At 37.4% G+C, this 24,938-nt stretch overlaps 1 protein-coding gene across 1 annotated transcript in view; it reads right to left on the bottom strand.

Moving 5' to 3' along the window:
• CSMD1 (CUB and Sushi multiple domains 1) overlaps nucleotides 1-24,938 on the bottom strand; it is a 1,233,014-nt gene that overhangs the window by 211,387 nt on the left and 996,689 nt on the right. The window contains exons 27-31 of the mRNA XM_069805938.1: nucleotides 20,019-20,210; nucleotides 17,066-17,204; nucleotides 12,676-12,863; nucleotides 7,703-7,897; nucleotides 211-327 (exon numbers count right to left, since the gene is read on the bottom strand). Of these exons, the coding sequence (XP_069662039.1) occupies nucleotides 211-327; nucleotides 7,703-7,897; nucleotides 12,676-12,863; nucleotides 17,066-17,204; nucleotides 20,019-20,210 (831 nt within the window). The remainder of the gene's footprint in view (nucleotides 1-210; nucleotides 328-7,702; nucleotides 7,898-12,675; nucleotides 12,864-17,065; nucleotides 17,205-20,018; nucleotides 20,211-24,938) is intronic.

A 24,938-nucleotide genomic window follows, 5' to 3' on the forward strand; every position in this document is an offset into this window, starting at 1 on the left:
GACACAGGTGGCTTAGCTGAAGTCTATTGATTACTCTAGGGAGAAGTAAAAGGTCAAAACCCTAGAATCAATTTCCATGTCAAGAATACATTTATTTTTGATAAGCAATTTGCAATACACAGAAAATCTAAGGTCACTATTACACATGAAGGACATTTGAACAGTAGAATAATCATTAATGATTGATAAATCAGTAGAAGAAATTCTTACCAAATTCTTTAGGTACAGTTATTGAATAATGGCAAGTCTGTCCAGCAGTGTAATTATGAGGATAACTTGGTGATAAAACCACTCCCTCTGATCCAGTATACTGCCCTCCACATGGTGCTGGAAACAAAACAGAAAGAAATGTGTTACATTAATTACAGTTGCCTGTATTAGTTCAGTCTGAAAATGAAAACCTAAAGATTACAAAGTGACAGTTTAGTGGTTTTTGCTTTTGTTTGGTCTTCCTATAATGACATATCAATTAGTTCTTTCTCAGGATATAATTTTTAATTAAAATTTCTTTAAAATTAGAATACATGAGAGTTTCACTTGACTACAAGTATTCCTATAGGACTGGAAGTATAAATTATTTAGTTGAAGGAAACTGTAAACATAGAATTTAGGTTGTTGGTTTTGATTTGAATATACGTCTATATCTATCTATCTATGTATCCATGTAAAAAAAAAGGCTCAGGAAAAAAATAAGGTACTGCATAAATAAATGACACAACACAGCTATCTTGGGTCTCAGAGGAATACATAAATATGCTCATCGTACCCTGCACAGAATGCCATGGATTCTGCTTTGTGAATGGATGCTTAAATTGTCTTGCTTTTCACAACTTCCTACATGATTATCAAAAGAGCATATAGATCATACATATAAAAAACTCTTCAGATTCCTATGTGTATAAAATAGAACAGAAAGAATAAGAGAAACTCTTTACAGCTACAGGAGTTAGAAGGGATATTTAAAGACAGTGGAGCCCCAGCCTTCAAGACTAGTCAGGCATTATGTAAATAGCAGTTCTGCCCATATCATGAGAAAAAAAAAAAATGAACAATGCATGTGTGGTGTGTTCCTTCCATGTATGGGCAATAAATGTGGCATGCTAAGGGACTGATGGATTTACCAACTATAACTGAAAGCGTTACATCACAGGAGGTCTGTGTCTCAAGGATTTCTCAGGAAAAGCCAAGGCAGGGAGTGGATGAAAGGGATATGTGCTTTTGGAGAAACAGCAAACATAAGGAGTGACTATTTTTAAGTTAAAATATCTCCTTGTGTTGGATATTGAGTAAATACATTTGTATACATTGAAAACAAAGTATTGCTGTCACTTTTCTCAGCTTTTGAGAAATAATGGAAAGGCTTGGCTGCCTATCAAAATCTTTATTAAAATATAAGTCTTATAATAATGACATTACTTATATGCAATCCAGTGCTCTTTTTTTTTGATCGAATTATTTCATCAAACACTACTAAAACCTATAGATCTTACAAGAATAAAAGATTGTTGTACAATGTTATTTTACCCAAGAAGCCAATAATGAAATTATTTTAAAAATAAATAGATACAATAAATTATGAAAAAATAGAATTAAAAATAGATACATTAAATTATTAAAAAACACTTTTAAGCAAGGAAAAGATCATTGCATAATCTAAAGAATCCCTTTCTGCTATAAAGAACAAAGTAAACCAATGTTACCCCGCTCTGGGAATCTTACAGCAGATTACATTTTAACAACTGCCTGGAAAGTAGCTCTGAGGAGAGGGGCCTGGGGTCCAGGTGGACAACAAGCTCTTTGCTGTGGGGCTACCCAAGGACCTTGTTACCAGCTCCTGGCTCTGCCGATCCGGCCGATGTGTTGCAGGACGGTGCCCAGTGAGCGAGAGTCCAGCCTGGGCTTTGGTCATCCTCAGCTCCTGGGTCATCTGCCCCTGCGGAGCAGACCGGCTCTTTCTGCTCCCTTACAGCGACTGGGCTGTAAAATCACACTTGAAATCTCTCTACAAGTTTAACTTGCTTATACAGGCAGCAATTAAGACTACAAATCTGTATCTTCTCTTAGCTGCTTATATGAATTATTCAAAAATCCAATGTAATGATAGAAGATGAGAAGTTTAATCTATCAGTAGGCTGAACAGGATTATGTGGCTGAGGTGAAACTCAAATATCACAATGTATCAGTTCATGCCATGAATTTAAAATCTTTATATTTCTTTCTCTTCTTGCTTTGAGGATACCAGAAACTAAGCCACAAAGTCTATCTTCTAATTGCCAGATGAAATTCTCAAGTCATGAACATTTCACTGGAATTAAAGTATATCCCTTATGCTTAATTTCAAACAAATTTCAAAGTTATGGAATTGTAAAAATGTTCCCTTCTAAAATTTGTTTTCCTATTTTTACATATGTTTTTGATAATTTCTTGATAATATCTGTGATAACATCTTTGCAGTATATCCACTCTGTAAGGAAAGCCTGTGAGTGCTTGGGCTAAAAAAGATGGAGGAAAAGTTCTCTTGTAGGTTAAGGCTGTAAAATTTCTCAGTGCAGGGCTGTGACAGTCAAACATGTCCTAAACAGAGCCTCAGTTTGGACTGTAAGTAACGTTTGTTTTAGTGAGCAAAACCTACATTTTCAGAGGATGTATTTTAATAACTTCATTATGGATTGTGAAATAAATAATGATAACATTATGCCTGACACTTTCATTAGTGTTTCAGAATACAGCTACTGGCAGTTGCTGTTACCTAGATAAATACAAAATTTGTTTTTATCATGCCTGACTGTAAAATGCTACCTTAAAAAAAAAAAGCCAATAAAAAATGCACTACAAAGAAATAAAGTTGAATTAATTCACTTAATCAGGGTAATCGACTTAAAGAACTAAGTGCATCATTTTCAGAGAGTCTTGGGATTTACTATACAGCACTATTTTAAGTTCTTTTCCATTTTTCATGCTTCAAAATTTGTAATTTTTTTCATACAATATTTTAAAGTTCAAAAATGGGCAATTAACTGTCAGCACAAATAAAGAAATATAAACTCAGAACATTGTGCTAAAATTTTTGTTCTTGAGCATCATGAGCATTTTTGTTTTGATATTTTCAGTTTTGATTAGGTTAAGCTGTACATTACAAGAGGGCTTTATGTCACAACAAAGGTGATCCTGAGTGCATTTTGGTTCTTGCCTCCTATATGACTCGTACCCTTACAATTATGTATAAATATGTTTTATATGATGGATCTGTATTTCATACCTATATTTAAACATAAAATAATTTATTTTGTTTACATTTTCCACTCACATAATTGGTTTTGCTTCAAATTATTAGTGTCAAAACTTTACTCAAAACTGTGCCCTGTGACAAAAAGAAGGATTCTTTACTTCCTTTGGATCTTTGGCACAGCCATCATTACAGTACTATGGTTAAATAAGACTTACAGTGATCCAAAGAGCTTATGCAGTCCTCAGTAATTTGTGGTTCCATTATAACCCACAATTTGACACTTTTGTCCTTCTCATAAATCGAGTCTATTTTATTAAAGAGTTATTTAAGACTCCACAAAGAAGTATAAATAGATAAATATGTGTTTATCTAGTACAGTTTACTCCATACTAGAGACACAAGTGTAGCAGCCATGTAAATGATACTTTTAAAACCTCCACACCTTAACTGAAGCCATAAGAGTATGTGTTTAAAAATACAACACACAGTAATCTGTACTAGATAAACAGACTTAAAGTACTTTCACAAGCATGTATTCCAGTTTAGTTCTAATCAGATTTCACAGTGTCAAGACACCCAAACTTTCAGTTAGCAATTTCTGCTTCTTTAGACACCCAGTGTTATTTAGAATAGGTATCACAAGCATCCCACTACTGCATTAATTGTCACCTTGGAATAAGAATTATAATTACTGAGGCAGAAAATTAAAATGACATCTCAGAGCTATGGCTAACTAATTTATCCTCTATCCCTTGTTTCAGCATTCGTGTTGTATAAATATAGAACAATTTTAACAAATCAAAAGAAAGTTACATATATTAAGTTATTGTCAATAAAGTACCAAATGATTTATGTTGAAAAATAATCGCCTGTAAAATTTTAGATTTTTAATTATCTATTGGATGATCCTCAAAATGAATTCCGTGTGAGGTATTGATATCTTTTTTGTTAAAATACAGGTATTGTTGTAGGAGCTCTGTCTGTCCGTTCTAGACTTTTATTTCTTGGTATAAAAAATAGAGGATTCAGAAGAACATTTCCCCCAAGTTTTTATTTCATATTTTATAAAGTGTTATAGAAATAGATAGTACTTTTATAGCAAATTATTTCTTAAGAAATAGGATGTTCATTCTATTTAAAAAAAAATTAAGAAAATAAATGTTGATTTTTAAATTTGAATTTTGTGTCAAGGACACAAACAGCCCAAAAAACAAGATGAAAAGTATATCAGTTTACAAGGTGAACCACAGGTAATTTTTCTTTTTCTACACTACTCAGTGTTTTATAACAACTTCTTAAATAATGCAAAATATAATTGTTCTACAAAAGTACTTTCATAAGATATTAAAGCTAAGCTACTGCAATGTCAAAGCAAAAGCTGTGTTCTGCACTCTTTATAAGCAAAACAATCATCCTGCTGTTCCATGTGCTCTAAATATTCACCAGATGGAGGGAAAAAAACACTTGCTATTTTTCTTTAAAATCTTTTAATAAACAAAGGTACTGAAACAACAACCCTTGAGGAAAAAAGATCCATCCTAATTCTTTTTTTTAGGTTGATGGTGGTCAACATGCCAAACGTGAGCCAGCAATGTGCCCTTACAGCAAAGGTGGCCATCAGCCTCTTGAGCCAAGTGTTAGGAAGATCATTTGCCAAAACATCAAGGGAGGTGATCCTTCCCCTCTACTCAGCACTGGTGAGGCTAGGAAATGTTTAGCGTAGGAAACAGAAGGCTCAGTGGGATCTTATTAATGTGTATAAATAGTTGATGGGAGGAAATGAAGAGGAGGGAGGAGCCACTGTTCTTAGTAGTGTCCACTCACAGAACAAGAGGCAATGATCATGAATTAAAATGACATTCCATTCTAAACACAAGAAAAGACTTTACTGCTGTGAGACTAGTCAAACACTGGCACAGGTTGCCCAGAAAGGCTGGGGAGTCTCCATCCATGGGGGTATTGAAAACCCAGCTGGACACAGTCCTAAGCAGTCTCTTCTAGGTGACCCTGCTTGAGCAAGGAGGTTGGAGTAGTTGATCTCCAGAGGTCCCTTCCAACTTCAGTGATAATATGTACAGGGGTCCATCCAGGAGATAGCTAACTACAGTGTAGGTTGAGGACCATCCAGGAGGCAGGGTCAGAAAGAGAACTTTAAACTAGTACATATAACATAATTCAGACAGGGAGTGAAGGGCTACGGGGCTGAGTTTAAATAGAACTCCTGGGCCTTTGGACTGGGGCTGTAAGTGGAGATCCCAGCTGAAGCTGGTCAGGGCAATTAAGATCCATCTGTGCTCTCAGGGCCACGCTTGCAGGTGTTAAATTAAAATCTACACAAATTGATACTTTAATACCCTGTGATTCAAACTAATAATAATAAAAATGACAACAAAACAACAACAATAATAATAACAGGTGCATACAAAAATAAGCATATATAATAATGATAGGTATATAACAGTAATGTTATTAATAATAGAAATGTGTCTAGAGTAATTTCACTTTTTGTGGGAAAATCTATTTAGCATGCAGCTATTGACCTGTTGCTCTAATCTGAAAGGCTTGGAAATAAACGATGCGTACTTTTGAATTATTCTGGGTTCTCTGTTTCATTAGTAAATGACTGGTTTTCTTCACAGAGTAGTTCTACAATCTCCATACCCTTCTTTAAATTGGCATAACCTATAATTCTGTGGATATTTTGCCCACCTCTGAAAAGAGGAGTTTAAAAGATATATACATATGTGTGCATATGTATGTGTGCATGTGTGTATATATATATATATGAAAAAATAAAAATGTGTATGTGTGCCTCTGTGTGTGTATGTACGGGTATATATTTGCACTGATGAGACCACACCTCAAATACTGTATTCACTTTTGGGCTCCTCGCTACAAGAAAGACATTGAGGTGCTGCAGCAAGTCCAAAGAAGGGCAACGAAGATGGTGAAAGGTCTGGAGAACAAGTACTATGGGGAACAGCTGAGGGAACTGGGGTTGTTTAGCCTGGAGAAAAGGAGGCTGAGGGGAGACCTTATCGCTCTCTACAACTATCTGAAAGGAGGTCGTAGTGAGGTGGGTGTCAGTCTCTTCTCCCAAGTTACAAGTGATAGGATGAGATGAAACGGCCTCAAGTTGCACCAGGTGAGGTTTAGATTGGATATGAGGAAAAATTTCTTCACTGAAATGGCTGTCAAGCATTGGAACAGGCCACCCAGGGAAGTGGTTGAGTCACCATCCCTGGAGGTATTTAAAAGACGTGTAGATGTGGCACTTCGGGACATGGTTTAGTGGTGGACTTGGCAGTGTTAAGTTAATGGTTGGAATCGATGACCTTAAGGGTCTTTTCCAACCTAAAGGAGTCTATGATTCTTATTTTGTGTGGTTTTGTGTGTGTGTCAGGACAGGGATTACAATCCGAAGTGCCTGAAATAATGTGAGACTTGTACTGAAGTCTAGTAGAGTGATGTTTTCATAGCTGAAGTCATACAGAGAAATAGCAATTAAGCAGTATGGATAATCAGCAACCCACTGTATCAGCTTCCCATGCCTTTTTTCTTTAGGAGTATAGACATAGACTTAGGCTACGGCTACATTGGACACTAAACACTACAAGAACCTATTCTTTGGCCTTGACACCAAACAGCATGATTTGCCACAGCAAATACCTGTAATAGTACTAGTACTACTACTCTCACTTTCAGAAATAAATGTGGGTGGCCTACCAAGAACTGCCTCTGTCCCATGCTTACTCCTGCACTGTGACAAAGAAATTTTAAAGAGTGTTATAAGGTCTGGATCAAAATCATGCCTGGAAATAGTCTAACAACTTAGATCTAACAACTTAACCTATTTCCAGCCCCACTCCTTACTCTGAGCACAATTCAAATAGTATTTGCATAGTTTAAGTTGTTATATCCTTTTAAAATGCAGTTCTAAATTACTATCACTGGGAGGGTAATACATGAAAACAATACATCTTGAGACTATGTGGGAGCACAGTTAAATCCCTATTATTACAAATCAGTCATATATTGAAGCTCCATTTTGTTGAAAGGACTACCCTCTACTTGCAGCCTAAGAAACAATAAACTGGCAAGAGACAATACAAGGAGAATAAAAAGAAAAAACAGATAGGCCAGTAATCCTTCATAATTATTATTTAGTCTATTTTATATGATTCTCATACAGATCACAAAGCCTTCCACTAAAACTGATGTAAAGGGGAAACCATGGAAACTTACATATTACATTGTAATCATTATTATGAACATAACAATATGTGTTGATTTCAGAATTTAAAGACATTAGTGGCTAAGCTATAGTCCAAAACTCATATCATCATAATTTTTATTTTTTAACTTCAATATTTTTATTACAAGTTATATGCGTAGAAATACTATAGCCTCAGGGACTGAGAAACTCTGAATTCACTGGGGGGACAAGGGAAATGGTAAGAAAACGGTACATACCATTACAAGAAGGCAATGCTCTGTTCCATGCTGGCTTTCCATCTGCACCAATTACACAAGTTATAGTTGAAGGATCGATAATCTTATATCCAGAATCACACTGGTAAGTAATAGTTGAACCAAGCTTAAAGTCTGTTCCAATTCTTGTCCCATTCATGATGTTTCCAGGATCAAAACAAGCTTCCCGTGGCTTTTCTGTTAAAATGAATTAAAGTAGTTTACATTTTCTACACCTTATAAAAATATTTTTCTTGTTTCTGTATGTTTACTACAAGATCATGGATGTTTGCATTACATTGGTTAGCTGACCAAGGAATTTATACTGAGAGGACCTAACCAGCAGCATTTTCTTCCTACCTTTTGTTAGTAGAACTCTCTAAAAACTGAATGACTCCAATAAAGTTTAGTAATGTAGAAGAAAAACTACCATTTCTAGAACTCACCACTTTTAAGACTATTATGTTTTTTAACCAAGTCACCAGTACTCAAAAACTTCTGGTTAGAAAGCTGCCATACAATGGAATAATTTACACATTAAAAACATATTGTTATTTCATGCTTTATATTTAAGAAGATCTAATAATAACTGAAGCTTGAAGGCTGACAAAATAAGCGCACCAGTTATTTTCTGGCATGAGCTAATAGGTACAAAATCTTTAAGTCGAAGTGAGTACAGACAGCAATGTTAACAAGACTAGCAATTCATTCACCATCTTTGGCAAGTTAAAATACAAAGAAAAGGGATGGGAGAAATAATTCATATTAGTAATTACTTTGTTTCAAGTATATGATTGAGATGATCTTCAAATAGGAAGGATTTAGGCACAGAACATTCTTTATAACTAAAAAAATGAAAATAAAATATTAGTATTACTATACTGTCAGTGACTATGCAATACTTTTTTCTACAAAAGGCTCACACACAACTCAGTCCTTTCAAAATCTATGAAAACATCATGTAATATTACTTCTCTAAGTAATATTTTGCTAAATATGTGAATTCTTTAGGAGGGAAGGACGCACGTAACAAATAGAAGTTCATTACAGGAAGCAAAGATTTTGTATTAAAAAATTCCAGAGTCAAATTCATAGTTGAAGTTTACAGCATGTCCTCCTTCCCTTATTAAATGTTAATAAAACAGGTATTTTAATGAAATACTCAAGGAATATTACCAAAAAACAAAACTAGATGTCCATGATCACAAACGTAAAGATCACCAAGGCGATCAGCTCCGCCTCAGGCATGTTCCGCAGCGAAGTGGACCACTGGGGCTTAAGGGGGCATAGGGGGATCCACAGCCGCAGAACCTCAGGGGAGCGCGGAAGCTCCAGGGGCGTGCGGAAGCCCGCCAGAAGCCAGCAGCTCTCCGGAGGGAGAGTGGCTGAGGAGGCGTGGGCAGGGCCAGGCGTAATGGCGCCCAGCCCTGCTCCCACCAAGGGCAGCCTGCGGAAGCACCGGCGACCAGAGCGGGCACGCAGAGTGTGGCGCGGGAGGGCGCCTCTTCGAAGGAGGGGCATTCCACTGCCCGAGCGGAGAGGCTTGAGGTGCACAGAACCCAGCCACCCTTCTGTCACCATCTGCGCAGGCCGAGGGCGCTCCCCCTACCTAAGCCTCAAGGCAGAACGGTGGGCACTCATCTGAGGGCACAGGCTGCGGCTCCGGCGGGGGGGTCTGCACCTGCTACCCCAGCGGTGGGCGATGCCTCCACCCAGACGGAGCTGCCGAAAGGAGAGGCTGCAGCGCGGACCTCAGACCCCAGGAAGGGCCAAGACCTTTGTCCTGGGGCAGGGACAGGCAGCAGAGCTGCCTGCAAAAGGTGTGCCCAGGTGGAGGACCTCCTGCAGCAGGTGGTTGAGCTAGAGGAGGTGGTGAGAAGGCTGGGAAAAAAGGAAGACGCAGGGAACTACAAGCCAGTCAGTCTCACCTCTGTGCCCGGCAAGATCATGGAGCACATCCTCCTGGAAACTATGCTAAGGCACATGGAAAATAAGGAGGTGACTGGTGACAGCCAACATGGCTTCACTAAGTGAAAATCATGCCTGACAAATTTGGTGGCCTTTTACAACAGGGTTACAGTGTTGGTGGATAAAGGAAGAGCAACTGATGTCATCTACCTGGACTTGTGAAAAGCATTTGACACTGTCCCACACAACATTCTTGTTTCTAAATTGGAGAGACATGGATTTGATGGATGGACCACTCGGTGGATAAGGAATTGGCAGGATGGTCGCACTCAAAGAGTTGCGGTCAACAGCTCGATGTCTGAATGGAGACCAGTGATGAGTGGTGTTCCTCGGGGGTGGTATTGGGACTGGTGCTGTTTAACATCTTTGTTGGCTACATGGACAGTGGGATTGAGTGCACCCTCAGCAAGTTTCCTGACAACACCAAATTGTGTGGTGTGGTCAACACACTGGAGGGAAGGGATGCCATCCAGAGGGACCCTGAGAGGTAGGCCCATGCAAACCTCATGAAGTTCAACAAGACCAAGTGCAAGGTCCTGCACATAGGTCAGGGCAATCCCAAGCACAAATACAGGCTGGGCAATGAGTGGATTGAGAGCAGCCCTGCGGAGAAGGACTTGGGGGTGTTGGTTGATGAGAAGCTCACCATGACCCTGCAATGTGCCTTTCCAGCCCAGAAAGCGAACCATATCCTGGGCTGCATCAAAAGAAGTGTGACCAGCAGGTCGAGGGAGGTGATTTTTCCCTTCTACTCCTGTCCTGGTTTTGGCTGGGACAGAGTTAATTTTCTTCCTAGTAGCTGGTACAGTGCTATATTTTGGATTTACTATGATAATAATGTTGATAACACACTAATGTTTTGGTTGTTGCCAAGTAGTGCTTATCCTAAGTCAAGGATTTTTCAGTTTCCCATGCTCTGCCAGTGAGGAGGTGCACAAGAAACTGGGAAGGAGCATGGCCAGGACAGCTAACCCGAACTAGCCAAAGGGATATTCCATAGCATAGGATGTCATGCTCCATGTATAAACTGGGGGGAGTTGGCCGGGAGGGGCCGATCGGTGCTTGGGGACTGTCTGGGCATCGGTCAGCAGGTGATGAGCAATTGCATTGTGCATCACCTGTTTTTCTTGAGTTTTATTTCTTTTTTTTTTCTTTTTTTCTCTCGATTGTCCTCCCTGTCCCACTGGGGCCGGGGGAGGGGGAGGTGAGCAAGCAGCTGCATGGTGCTTAGTTGCTGGCTGGGGTTAAACCACAACAACTCCGCTCTCGTGAGATCCCACCTGAGTAGTGCGTTCAGCTCTGGGGCCCTCAACAGAAGAAGGACATGGACCTGTTGGAGCGAGTCCAGAAGAGGGCCATGAAGATGATCAGAGGGCTGGAGAACCTCTCTGATGAAGACAAGCTGAGAGAGTTGGGGATGTTCAGCCTGGAGAAGAGAAGGCTCCAGGGACACTTTATAGCAGCCTGCCAGTACCTAAAGAGGGCTGGAGAGGGACTTTTCACAAGGGCATGTAGTGAAAAGGCAAGGGGTATATGGCTTTAAACTGAAAGAGGGTAGATTTAGATTAGGTGTAAGGAAGAAGTTCTTCACTGTGAGGGTGGTGAGGCACTGGAACAGGTTGCCCAGAGAGGCTGTGGATGTCCCATCCCTGGAAGTGTTCACCACCAGGTTGGATGGGGCTTTGAGCAACCTGGTCTAGTGGGATGTGTCCCTGCCCATGGCAGGGGGGTTGGAACTAGATGACCTTTAAAGGTACCTTCCAACCCAAACCATTCTATGAATCTATGATTCTATCAATTTTATATAAAATATTAAATAATGTACTTAATAAGATATTGAATTCTTAGGCACAAATATAGTGCCCATTGCATATAATAACTTTTAAAAATATACTGTTCTGCTCTTCTATGTTATATTTTTATTTTCTTATTACTTCATTTAACTTCCCATTGCATAGATGCACACATATCAGACTATGCTGAGAACAAAAAAAATGCCCGTAGTGAAAATGTGTACGCACATTTTCAACAGGCATCTTTCTCTCTTTATCTCCTGCTCAACTTGTCATTTTCTTCCCTTGCAGGCCAACAAGACTTCCTGGAACAAACTGTTTTCCCATTTTATTTATATTTTGTTTCAAGTTTAGATAGGAACAAACAGACTAAGATTTCATCTATGGCAATATGACAATTACTTTGGGAAGAAAAGCCTTGCCAGTGTGGAGAATAATGCATAATGCCGAATGAAAGATGAAGACTAAGTATAAAAATGATTTAATAGTTCTTTTTAACCTCCCTCTCTTTTATTGGTATGTTATTTCTATACTCTTTAGATATTTTTGTTCCTTCATTTCTGACATGTACATTAATGTAGTTTGCTTCCATGTCAAGAATAAAAAACTGAGGCAGCACCTCTGCTAATGAAAAACAGCTTAATAAATCTCAGCAGAGATGACAATCAAGCTAGAGACAGCATCTGTGACCAGAAAAGAAACCAGCATTTGAAGCGAGTGTGTGTCTTTCTTTAATAAACAGTCAGCATAACCCATTCTCTGGCTTGTAATAGATACCCTGCCAAAAAATGCAAATATTGTCCTGCAGTAGTTATTAAAAAATGCATATGTAGATTCAACAACAAAGTGGAAAGGAAAATGTATTGGTAAGTATCAGTAAGGAAGTAGCAGCAGTCATGTATCCTAATTGGGTTAGACAATTCCATTATTCTACAACTCTTTCAAATGCTACTTGTGATGTGCATCTTCTATCTCTACTTTTTTTTCTGGAAGATGAAAACGTGCGTAAGTAATGTGAGAGAGATTTTATGAAAGAGGATTTCTGTGTTCCTCCACAGATTTACAGAAAATAGTTTTGAAAACCTACATTGATGCAAAGAGGTATTTGGCAGTTCAGTATGAGTACATCTAGAAGTAAACAGATTTGAGTCTCAGTAAATACCAGATGACATTTCTTTCCCTTTATCTTTCCATAGATTATGGTGAGAACAGTACCTTTATAGTCAATGGCAAATCCTGACATTCCAACAGAAGCATCACTGCGAAAAGCCAGAAACAGACTGTTACCACTGCTCTCTATTCTTTCAGGAGCCTGTGAGCCTTGAAAACTCCCAATTAGAGGACTGTTGGAATCTTCCCCTTCATAGATATGTAGAAAATCATAACTGGGTTCCATACTGAAACTGAAAATAAAGGAAAAAGAGAATTAAGTCTTCATTTCTTTTTCATGAGTTAAACACTACTGTGACTACGGCTGCAGTCTTCTGCCTAACACATTTTCTTCTCAAGAAATAAAAGTCTTTTAAAATATGATTCACAGTGAAAATTTACCAACTTTCAATGGAGTTCTCTTTACCATTGATTTGAACACCTTCAGCTTTCCAAAAGATCTACTATCAGGCCATCATGCAGACTCTGTCTACAGTCAGTGAAAAAGCAGCATATCCTCCCACCTATCCTAAACACCTTTCTCAAGATAGAATGAATCACCTGCTGCAGAAAGGCTGCCTCTTACCAGTGACCATGATCCAGACAAGTAGCTTAAATTAAAAGTCCAGCTTTTAGTTGGCTAAAGTCGATGATATTAAATCCACCCATTACAAGCACAAATTTACCACTTTAGAAACAAGAGGCTTTCATACAGAAAGACCACTATCCTGGAACTTGCCTTTGTTCATACCCAAATTATATCAGGGAATTATGATAAAGTGAATTATTATTCTCACTAAACCATCTATGCTATGCATATTTGATGACATTTATATGTTTATACAAAGCAATTATGAAGATAATACAAACGAAATGTCTTTCAGAGGAATTTAATTGAGATGAGTTCTGAGACAACATAAAGATAAAAACACAGGCACTCTCATCCTATGCAGACAGTGCTGTCTTCTCAAAGCCAGTTCCTTGAGAATAGTACAGGCCTTAGCTGTAACCTACTGCCTAAGAATGAAAAATGTTAGATAAAATAAACAGAAAATGGTATGTTAAGAAAGATTTTGCAGATGTCAAAGAAACATTACCCCCCTCGATCATCTATCAAAGGTCTTGGGGGCCAGGGGAGCCCCTGCTGACTGGAAGTTAGCCAGTGTTATTGCAGTTTACAAGAAGGGTGTGAGGGAAGACCCAGGGAACTACAGGCCTGTCAGTCTAACCTCAGTTCCTGGAAAAATTGTCGAGAAGATTATACTGGGTGCTATTGAAAGGCATTTAAAGAATAATGCAATCATCAGGCACAGTCAACGTGTTCACAAAAGGAAAGTCCTGTTTAACTAATTTGATATCCTTCTACTATAAGGTCACCCACCTAGTGGATGAAGGGAAGGCAGTGGATATAGTTTTCCTGGATTTTATTAAGGTTTTGATACTGTCCCTCACAACACCCTTCTGAACAAGTTGTCCAACTGCGGGATGAGCAGGTTCATGGTGTGCTGGGTGAAGAAGTGACTGAAGGGCAGAGCTCAAAGGGTTGTAGCGAATGGGGCTACATCTAGCTGGTGACTTGTCACCAGCAGTGCTCCTCAGTGTTCAGTTCTAAGGCCAGTTCTGCTCAGTGTATTTATTAACGATCTGGATGCAGGAGTTGAATGCACCATTACCAAGTTTGCTGATGATACGAAACTGGCAGGTGCTGTTGACTCTCTTCAAGGAAGACATGTCTTGCAGAGGGATCTAGATCGATTGGAGCACTGGGCAATCACTAATGGGATGAAATGTAACAATTCAAAATACTGGATTCTGCACCTGGGACGGAGTAATGCCAGGCACAAGTACACACTGGGAGAGGAGTGGCTGGAGAGCAGCCCTGCAGAAAGGGATCTGAGGGTGCTGGTCGGCAGCAGACTCAGTATGAGTCAGCAGTGTATCCTGGCAGCCAAGAGGGCAAACCCCATCCTAGGGTGCATCAAACACAGTATAACGAGCCACTCAAAAGACGGGATTATCCTGCTGTATTCGTGTTGGTGCGGCCTCACCTGGAGTACTGTGTGCAGTTCTGGGCCCCATGATTTCAGAAGGATGTGAAGGTCCTCGAATACCTCCAGAGGAGGGCAACAAAGCTGAAAGGGCTGGAAGGAATGTCCTGTGAGGAGCAGCTAAGGACTTTGGGCTTGTCTAGTTTGGAGAAAAGGAGGCAGAGGGGCGACCTCATTGCTCTCTACAGCTTCCTGAGGAGGGGACATGGAGAGGGAGGTGCTGAGCTCTTCTCCCTGAGATCCAGTGATAGGATGTGTGGGAATGGTTCAAAGCTGCGCCACGGGAGGTTTAGACTGAACATTAGGAAGCATTTCTTTACTGAGAGGGTGGTCAGGCACTGGAACAGGCTTCCTAGAGAGGTGGTCGATGCCCCAAGCCTGTCAGTGTTTAAGAGGCATTTGGACAATGTCCTTAATACCATGCTTTAACTCTTGGTCAGCCCTGAACTGGTCAGGCAGCTGGACTAGATGATCACTGTAGGTCCCTTCCAGCAGAAATAGTCTAGTCTAGTCTAAAAATCAAGGAAGTTATTGAAAGAATTGCAGAGATGGAGTTATTTCAGCACTGACATTTCATATAAATCAGAGGGGGTTTGTGATAGTGCATTAAGTTTTTTGTGTTCTAACATTAAATATATTTGTAAAACTATGTCAATTTACTTCTCTACTACAAGGCTACCTGCATGTATTTGCAACCTTTTTGTTAAATATGAATCCATATTACTCTTATGGTTCATTTATATTAAAAATACAGTATTTATTAAAAAAGAAAAGCAGACAAAGTCTTCCATTTGGTCTGTTCGATACCCATATGTATACAGATAACAGTGTTGGTTCTCCCCTCCCTCTTAATTTGTATTCCAATTTTCTTTTTTTTTTTCAGTTTTCTAAAAATATTTCCAAAATTAACAACCCCACAATCTACACCTTAAATGCCTTATACCACTATCAGTCAGAAATGAATGAGTTTCCAAGAATATTCTCCAACATCAGATAATGTTGTAAAAGGTAGTGCCAACAACCTGGGAAGACATAGCATAACCTTTTCTTTCAGATTTCTAAGGAAGATTTCTGTCTGGAGAATTAAAGAACTTCTAGCAGAGAGTATCACATTTAGGAAAGACTTAGGCAGTCCAGTGTGTATTAATGGACTGAAATTATTTATAAAATGTACTGGAAGTATAGCATAAACTGCAAATTCCATTATATTGCTCATACTTGTATTCCTTAAAATGGAATTCACAAACAAACCTGAATACTCACTAACTGTAAGTTTCTTTCATCTTATTTGAAATGGAGCGTTTGAGCTGATAATTTAGGCAGTCCACAGAAATATGGTGCTTACCACACCTATCATGTGCATCTTCAAGAGCGTAATTAGTTGAGGACTATTCTTATCCCTTAATGCTATTTGATAAAATACCTGAAGAACAGAATTATCATATTCTTGATTATATAATTTCAAGTACCTTAGGCTTTAATTCTTTAATTTCTTGTGTATCAATATTTTATTAGAAAACACATTGCAATCAGTCAGTGAAAGAAATTGTTTGGGTATTTGTTGTTTTGGTGTTGGGTTGTTTTTTTTGTTTGTTTGTTTGTTTGTTTTTTTTTAAAAGAAGTGTTCAAATATTACACAACAAAGTTCTGAACATGCCATCATCTCTTCCTAAAAGAATCAGAATTGATCACCATCCCACTGAAGTCAACAGCAATGTTACCATTCTTAGCTTAAAAATCAAACTTAGGACAGAGAATCAAAAAAAAGAAAAAAATTTGCATTTACATCCACAGATATAGCAAGCAAGATGATTATATAGGCCTGATTCAAATAGAAATGATAAACTGAACACATGAATATGACTATATCCCTGAACTTCAATTTGTGTTAAAAATCCATGCAAAAAATATAGGTTGATGATGGAACACTAAGTAAAAATTTTTTAAAATTATGAGACAACATTATCTAGATGTCTTTTATGTCTTGACTAAGTAGACCAATTGTTTTTCCTGATCTAGGCACTCCAAGTAAAGGGTATTTAGACTGTATTTGTAAAAAAAGTTTAAAAACTGAGTTAGAGTTTCCACTACAGTTCAAGACTCTACTATAAGGTGCAACAACATAAATCAAGCATTTCTACAAATTTACATTGTTTTTCAAAGATTTTTATTGCACAGGTCAAAGAAAGTTTTGTTTCTCAGGAATATATTTGATATCAAAAGTGCCATAAAAATATATTATTTTCTTTTCTGTTATTTGGAAGCAATGATATAGCATGTGTTAGATGTATGCTTCAGGACTTAGCCAGAGAATATAATTAGAAGCTTTAAGAAGTGATAAATGATGCCATTTTTAGATGTGACATTTAAAATCCTTTTAAACAGAGGCATTCATCTAGAAATGGTACCTTTTGAATATCAAGGCAATGACAAAGTCAGGGTTCACTTTTATTCTCCAGTCACATTCTTTTCCAGGAGGATAAGGCTGTGGATAGTTAGGTGATAAGATAACTCCTGCCGGGCCTGTCAGGTTTCCTCCACATGCAGCTGTCACAATGTAAAAAGAAATAGGAATATGGTCACAAGTTAAATTCACAAGAACATATTAGCTTATATATATGTAGCTTATATATATAACTCCTAGTTAAATAGGAGTAAATTGACTTCTACATTTACCAAAAATAATAATAATTAAAAAAACCAACATAGAACTTTCCCAATTCCAGCTAGCAAACATTTTTATATTTTCCTTAAAAAAGTGAGCTTTGTTCCTATTCAAAAGAAGCATGAGAAAAGCTCTTTCTAAAGAAATAAAAATATGAAGTTATATAGGAAGTCCTGTATATTCTCGCTGTTACTTAATCACTTCTCTATCAAGATGAAGTATTTCTTATGCACTGGAATTACTTTAAGAACTGGGAAAGCTCAATAGCAGGATTCAGGATGCAGTTTCTTTTCACCGTAGGTGTAACACAAAACAGTTTGATTGACTCAGTAAAGGTTATTACCCAAATCAAAAATCAAATGCATTCATTTAGTTACCATAAATTGAATTTACTTTTAAACAGATAAGGAATCCAACTTCCAAAGATGATAATCACATAGAAATCTAACTAAGAAGCACAGTAGTTAACACAGGCTTCATCTACATTACCAAGTCATGCAGACTGATAGGAACACATTTGTAGTGCAAAACAGTTGGTACTAAGGATTTGGAGTCTGCATTAACATTTTAAAGAAGGATTTTTTTCAGGCTATTTCTAGTCTGGTCCAATGGACTGAATGCTTACTATTAGTTGGAGTATATCAGATGCACTCATAGAGCACATCTTGCAGTTTAGTTTCATTCAAAAGCTCCAACAAAATTCAACATCATGAACTAAAGCGTGAGCAAGAAAATTTACTTGGAAACCATGCTCCTAACCCAAATGAAAACATTAATGAACACATTCCCCTCATGTTATTTATGAAAACAAACTAAACTTCCCCCCCCCCAGTATTTATTTATTTGTTTGTGTATTTAAACACTTAGTGTATATATATGTGTATCTAGGGGTTTTTGTGTCTATAGTTTTGGTATTTTATTTATTATTTTTGATCCAGTGTATGGGGGTTTTGTGTTGGGTTTTGGTGGCTTTTTGGTTTTTTTTGTTGTGGGTTTTTTTTTTTAATTTTTTATTTCTTTTTGGTTTTATTCACAAATAACAGTTCCAGGAAACATTTCACATGTTCCTTATGTGTGCTGATGATTCAGACTGAGATAACCATTATCAAAGTTATAAAGTACAAATAGAGCAGAAAACATTAAACAATCAGGAATGAAAGTCACACAATGTTCAGAGTACTGAGGAGTACAGTTATTAAATGTAAATCATTTTTCATTTATAAGTCAGCATACTGAAATAAGGACTTTATGGAAATTTTTTAAATGACATCTAATGGCTTTACAGAACCCTTAAGGTTTCTAATATTGTCATGTCTACAGTAAAGATTACTTTAATCTGCTTTCCCATTCAAAGTCACCTTGAGTATATGAAAGAATAACAATACGTATACACTTTTTGCCCAAATGTTCTCTCTCTTTCTTTCCTTCTTTATTTCCTTCTTTCATGTTTTGGATTTTTTTTACTAGACTGTAAAGAAATATGGAGTGATTATAATTGGTATTAACAGAAAGAGCATGAATCTTCTAGACCTTTAGGCACCAGATGTCTTATTTTTTATTTTTATTTAAATATTTTTAATCTGTGAATAATCCCAGTATATTTAGTAAACATTTTCATACTGCTATTTATACATTGCACACAAGGTATCCAGAAGACAATGTTCAGATTATATGCTGCTACAATTATGCTAGATGATATGGAGTTAGAGACATTATCTTGCATTATACCAAATCCTTCCCAGTAATTTTGAGATATCCGTAAACACTTCAGAGAAACAAAGGCACTGCAGTTGTTTGGGGATTTGCTGTTTTGGAAAGAGCCTTCCCAAAATGGCTTGGAGAAAGAAAAAGCATTATGCTTATTCCACCACTATTAAAATGTATTGTATCTGGGTTTTACAATTATTAAAATAAGTCTTCATTTAATTATAAATCAATAGGCAACAAAATCATAAAGATTTAAAAAATTACTATACCTAGCAGATTTTTCAGAGATGTTGATTAACTCAATCTTAGAATTTTAGAAGAACTACACTGATGACCTTAAAATACATTTGAGCAAGACTTCTAAGCCTGTAATTATTCTTCTACTGACCAGGAACTCAGAGAAACCTTTATGCCATATAGGACTATGGAACCAAGAATCAAAATTTGTTTCAGAGAAAGATCTCCCACCGTCTCCTGGTTTTATAGAAATATATCTCAATTCTTTCAACAGTGTTGTCACTTGGACCCCCTTCTCTGAATTTACCTTTCCCAACAAGCATCCTGCTTCAGAAAAAATATCTTTAGCTTCCTAGGGACTGCACAGGATTGGTGTTTAGTATATAGAAAATTCAGACAATTTTCAGAATAAATAATGGATTACAGTTTATGTAACTAAATTATTACATAGAAGACCATTCTAATAAGAACATTTCAACAAGAATTTTTTTATCCAAATCACCTCTTCCATTTAATTATTTCTATTAGACTTTGTCAATTTTAAACTTGCATGATGTTTAAAAAATAGAGTGAGAAAATGACATCCAAAAATAGTGTTAATCTTGAGAATGAGGCTGTCAGTAACCATAAGTACGAAATAACTGGGTTCTGCAAAGAGCATCACTCCAGCATGAGCATCATATGTCCACTAGTTGAACAAGAAATCTGATCTGTATTAATCCTAAACAGAGACTAACATTTCATCTTATTACCTATGCATGTAGGAGGATCAGGTTGCCAGAAGAATCGGTTATTCAGTTGCACACATGTAATTTTAGCCTGTCCTTGAAGTTGGTAGCCAGGGTCACATTGAAAGGTGGTAGTGTCTCCAGGCTCTCTGCTGTCTCCGTATCTAGTGCCATTCTGTGGTGTCCCAGGATCGTTACAGGTTGATGCGATAGAAGCTGTAAGGGAATGATGAAATAAAGCTTTAAGGTGTAGATAGTAAACATCCATAATTAAAAGCACAATATTTTTACAAGAGCATTCCAACCAGAGGCAATATTATTTACTCATCAGTTAATATAGGAAGGCATTTTGTTTCTTTATTTTTATGAGAATCTGCCCACTGAGATACATCCTGATTATGTTGGCTTCCTGCCAGTTTCCTTAGCATAAAATATGGCCTGAGAGGAAACAAACACAAGCTTTTCTTTCTTTTTATTTCCCTCTTCTTTTTTTTTTCTTTTTCTTTTTGGCAGGGGGCTGTCCGGTTAATGCATCAAAAAAGTTAGTAACTCCTTTTTTCACTTTAACGTTCTGGTTATCAAAACAAATTTCTTTATGCACTTTGACGCCTTTTGCGCAATAGGGTAAGTACCATAATATAAATAACATTGTTTTATAGTCTTAATATCCTGCAGCATGCAAATGTTATGTTTACCCAGCGAGCTGAATGAAATAGCAGTTTTATGTAGCCCTGAAGTTCCCATTTCAGGGGCAAGCAACAACTTTCTTAGAGTACACTCAAACTGAATCTAAGCAAAATCTCCCCTATGTTCAGTCTCCTGAGTTTGGATATGGATTGTGCTTTGTAAAAAAATAAATTAATTAAAAAAGCAATGTTAAACTGAGGAGAACAACCAGTATGGTATGACTTAAAGCAAGGAATCATCCAGAAAGTGGATACACAAATCTACATCCACTATGGATTTGTGGAAGGTGCCAGGTCTCTTCTACTGGCTTCAGGTATTCAACATCCTGAGCTGCAGTAAACATTGCAGTCTTCCCAAGGAAAGAAGGTCCCGTCTCTGGAGACTACTGTCCCTAAATCACTGAATCACACTATTTCCTACCACTCCAGGCTGCTCCACCCAAACATGTCTTTTTCAAAGAACTCACCACAATTGTGAGCAAAAGCCAAAATAAGAAGTCACAAACCCAGTGTCACAATCACTATTAATGATAATGGTGTGTATCTACAAGTCCCTCTACCACTTTCACCATCTTCATTCAACCAAGTTTAAATTTCTTGAATCCAGCCACAGACTTTAAAAAAACTGCTACACTACACCCTTCTGCTCATCTCTGGTACTGCAAGGGAAAATCCTTGAAAAACGTAAAAAATCAATATTAAATTATTGTCTTTTTTTCTAATATGAACTATGTATACTTTCTTGTGTGCTCATGCATCAGACAACTGATTCATTCTTAAACTGATTAACAACCATCTCAACTGTACATCTGATGTCTTTTCAAGATGTACTTTTGCTCTGATGTCTGCAAAACATGATCAGACCAATAAGGAGCATTCAGAGAAAAACTGATGTAAATTATTAAAAGCATATGTGCTGTTGTTAGAACTGGTTTTTACCACTTTGTTGGCTGATGAGCTAATGTTATTGTTACTTATCATATTTGGTTGTGCCATTCTCCAACACTCTCTGGGAAAGCAGTAACTATGTCTTTCCGTATTTTGAACAGTATGTAGCGCTTCAAGTACCTGGGTTTTAGGACAGCGTTACAAATTACAGGCCCAAAAGACTAAGAACATAAAATATTATTTCTTTATGCTTGATAATCACTTTCTATTGTTTTGAATAGAGGGGCACAGTCTCCTCCATATCCCCTATAAATTATGTGTGTTAGTGATAACAGTCCATCCTTTCTGCTCTACTTTTTGGGGTGGTTGGGGTTTTTTTCATGTTTTCTGTTTCATTCCCAGGAAACATTAATATTTCATTAGAATGATTTTGTTAGCTCATTTCAAATGGTATACCCCAAGGGCTTGCGTAAGATAAAAGAGCTCCACCACTACCACCACTATGCAATCTTTGTGACCATAATGTGCAGGTAATCCATTTTCTATATTAATAACTGCATCTACTGCTTCTGTCCACACCAAAATATTATACCACTATAAGAAACAGCAAGAGCAACTAAACATTTGCAAAACTGAAACAGTTACCAAGTTGTACAACTGGAAAACTTTTTTTTCCCCTGTTGTAAATTTTCAGGAGACAGAAAGGTTGAAAAAAGAATGAGCAAAATGAGAAACAAACATTTCACATTCATAAAATGGTTTTATGCATGTTCTAGCAAATAGGTGGTTACTTAGACAAACCACAGAAACCATAAAACATCTCTTTGTAAGAATTCATGGGTTATGATAATTAACACATTACAAACACAGGAGCTTTGTTTAACTTTTTATTATTCATATTTTTTCCTCCTTGTTTCCATTCCAAAATAGTACATATCATACCTTTGGATGGTCCCTCTATCTAAATAAAGTAAAAGACATGGCAGGTTATTTTAACAGTGGTGGACTTTTTTCCACCAGAATTTATAAGCGTCAATCCAAGAACTAAAGGAACGGCTGTCACTACTAATGAGTACTGTGTAAGCACTCCCCAGGCACCACTCTGACAATTTACCTGACATCCTATATTAGTGCAGTTTCCTAAATGTATACTTGGCCACAGGGGAAGGAAAGCATAGTCATGACCTCAGAGAAGTTATTTCTTACTTGACAGACAGTAACAGCTCTAAAAAATGGATCAGTATAGTGCATATCTGTTAAAGAATCATAATTCTTTTGAGTAAACGGGCATAAGGCCATCTCTGTCATGAATTCGTATCTTTTTTCCAACAAATTTCTGAATATCTTCATTTTCTCCTTAAAACTTATCCAATATAATATCTCAGCAAACATTTTTTTCCCATTTTGATTGTCAAGTATGCACCCATTATGAAGAACTGATGCCTTTTAATATTCATTTCACTGTTAATCTCCATTTCTTATACACAAAGTTATAAATTTTAAAAACAATCACAGATGTTTTATAAGCACCAAAATGTTTTTTACACTTTTGTTCTTGCAGCCTCAGAAGTTACTTTATGTATGTGAAACTAACAACCTTTTTATCATGCCAAATACACTCAATCCTAATTAAACAAAACACCAGACATTTAAGCACTGATGTGTCATCTAGTAAAGTGAACATTTAGACAGACTGTCAACTTGTCTCCTTTCCAAGTTGTTTTACTTCTCAAGATCCCCAAGAGGTTCTGTAACTGCATGAAAATTACAAGTCTACTATTGCTTCATTTGGTATTGTGCAAATATCTAAAGGGTATAGAGGTTATATGCATTGATAAGTAATCCAGACATTAAAAATCACCAGTTCTGCTGTCATTGCTCTTCTTTTATAACAGGCTCTTTTCTTCTCAGCCCTTACACTGATATATAGACACACAATTAATATCTAGCTTACATACTTATGAGAAGGGCCATGTTCATGCTGTGATGTAACATTGCCATATGCAATTTTCTAAAAAACCTGATGAATTCAGAAACTTGAAGCTGAACATGATTAAAACATATATGCTGTAAAGCAAGGAAAGCAATAACTGCATTCTAGACTCAAGGGTGCTAAACCAAACCAAATTCCATAGTTAGACCTTTTAGAAATGACTGAGAAAAATTAGGTGCCTAAAATGGCATAGCCAGGACTGAGGATTTGAATTCCATTAAGCTGGAAAGGAACTAAATGGCTGCTTCTCAGTTCTTGCACATGTGTTGTAAGCAGTAAGCTACATGATACTCAGTGGGTTATAGAGTAGTACTCTGTACAGATTTCCCATCTCTTACTATCTCACCTGCTCAGAGTGGAACAGGCTTCTGTGTACGCAAAAGATGGAACTAGAGGTACATGCCAGAAGAATGGGCAGCTGGGAAAACCACAGATTGCTAGGGAGTTTTCAGACCTCCATATGTTGGCAGCTGTACGGTTCGGCGTTCGGAAGATCTCGCGATGTCACGGAAAGTTAGAGGGTTAGTCGCAGCCTTATGCTGTATCTGTAATCCTGCCTACCCTGGTTAGTATAAAAGGAATTGACTGCACAATAAAAGGCGGAAGTTGGCGCTCACACTGTGTGTATTACCTGTCTCTTTCCCTGGTCTGGGGTTGATCAGTGATCTAATTGTGGCACCTTGATATGCGGTGAACGCTACAGGCAGCCACTGTGTTAAGCCTCTGTTTTTAATTTAATAATCTTCCAGAATCCCATTTTAGAGCTTATTTGGGGTTTGGCCCCAAATTACATTTTCAAATTTGATTTAAAACTTCACTGAAAATCAATAGGAGACTGGTTTTTTTAGAATATGACACACTGTATTTGTGTGTCTGTAGCCTTGTGAGCAACATGTTAGATTTGTGCCTGATTTGTCTTTCACCTGAAGGACGCTTCTTTTTTTTATCAGTTTGTTTAGCCTGTAATCTATTGTAGCTTGAGAAAAGAAACACATCACCTTCATCAATATCGTGTTCACTATGTCCATGGTAAATAGTCACATAAGCTACTTGCTGTAGTGTTGTGCTGCAGACACTCTATTTTTTCCTACTCCACGTGGTTATAAAAATAATAAAGGCTTTTCAGGAGTTAGGCTCATAAATTGCAGGCAATGCACAAGCTTCCCCTGTCTAGTGCATTATGCTTGCACAATAGGTTTGAGAGGATTTTGGCATATCAAAGCTGAGACATTGTACATAGGATTTGCAGTGATTTCAGACTAACAAACATTTCCAAATGTGAAAAAATAGTGTATGCTCTCTAAAAAGTATCTCATGTAATATAGGTAAATGTACAGACCAAGAACTGTGCAAATTAGCATCAACCAGGTATTTAAA

This window comes from Haliaeetus albicilla, chromosome 18, assembly GCF_947461875.1.
Source record: "Haliaeetus albicilla chromosome 18, bHalAlb1.1, whole genome shotgun sequence".
NCBI lineage: Eukaryota > Metazoa > Chordata > Aves > Accipitriformes > Accipitridae > Haliaeetus > Haliaeetus albicilla.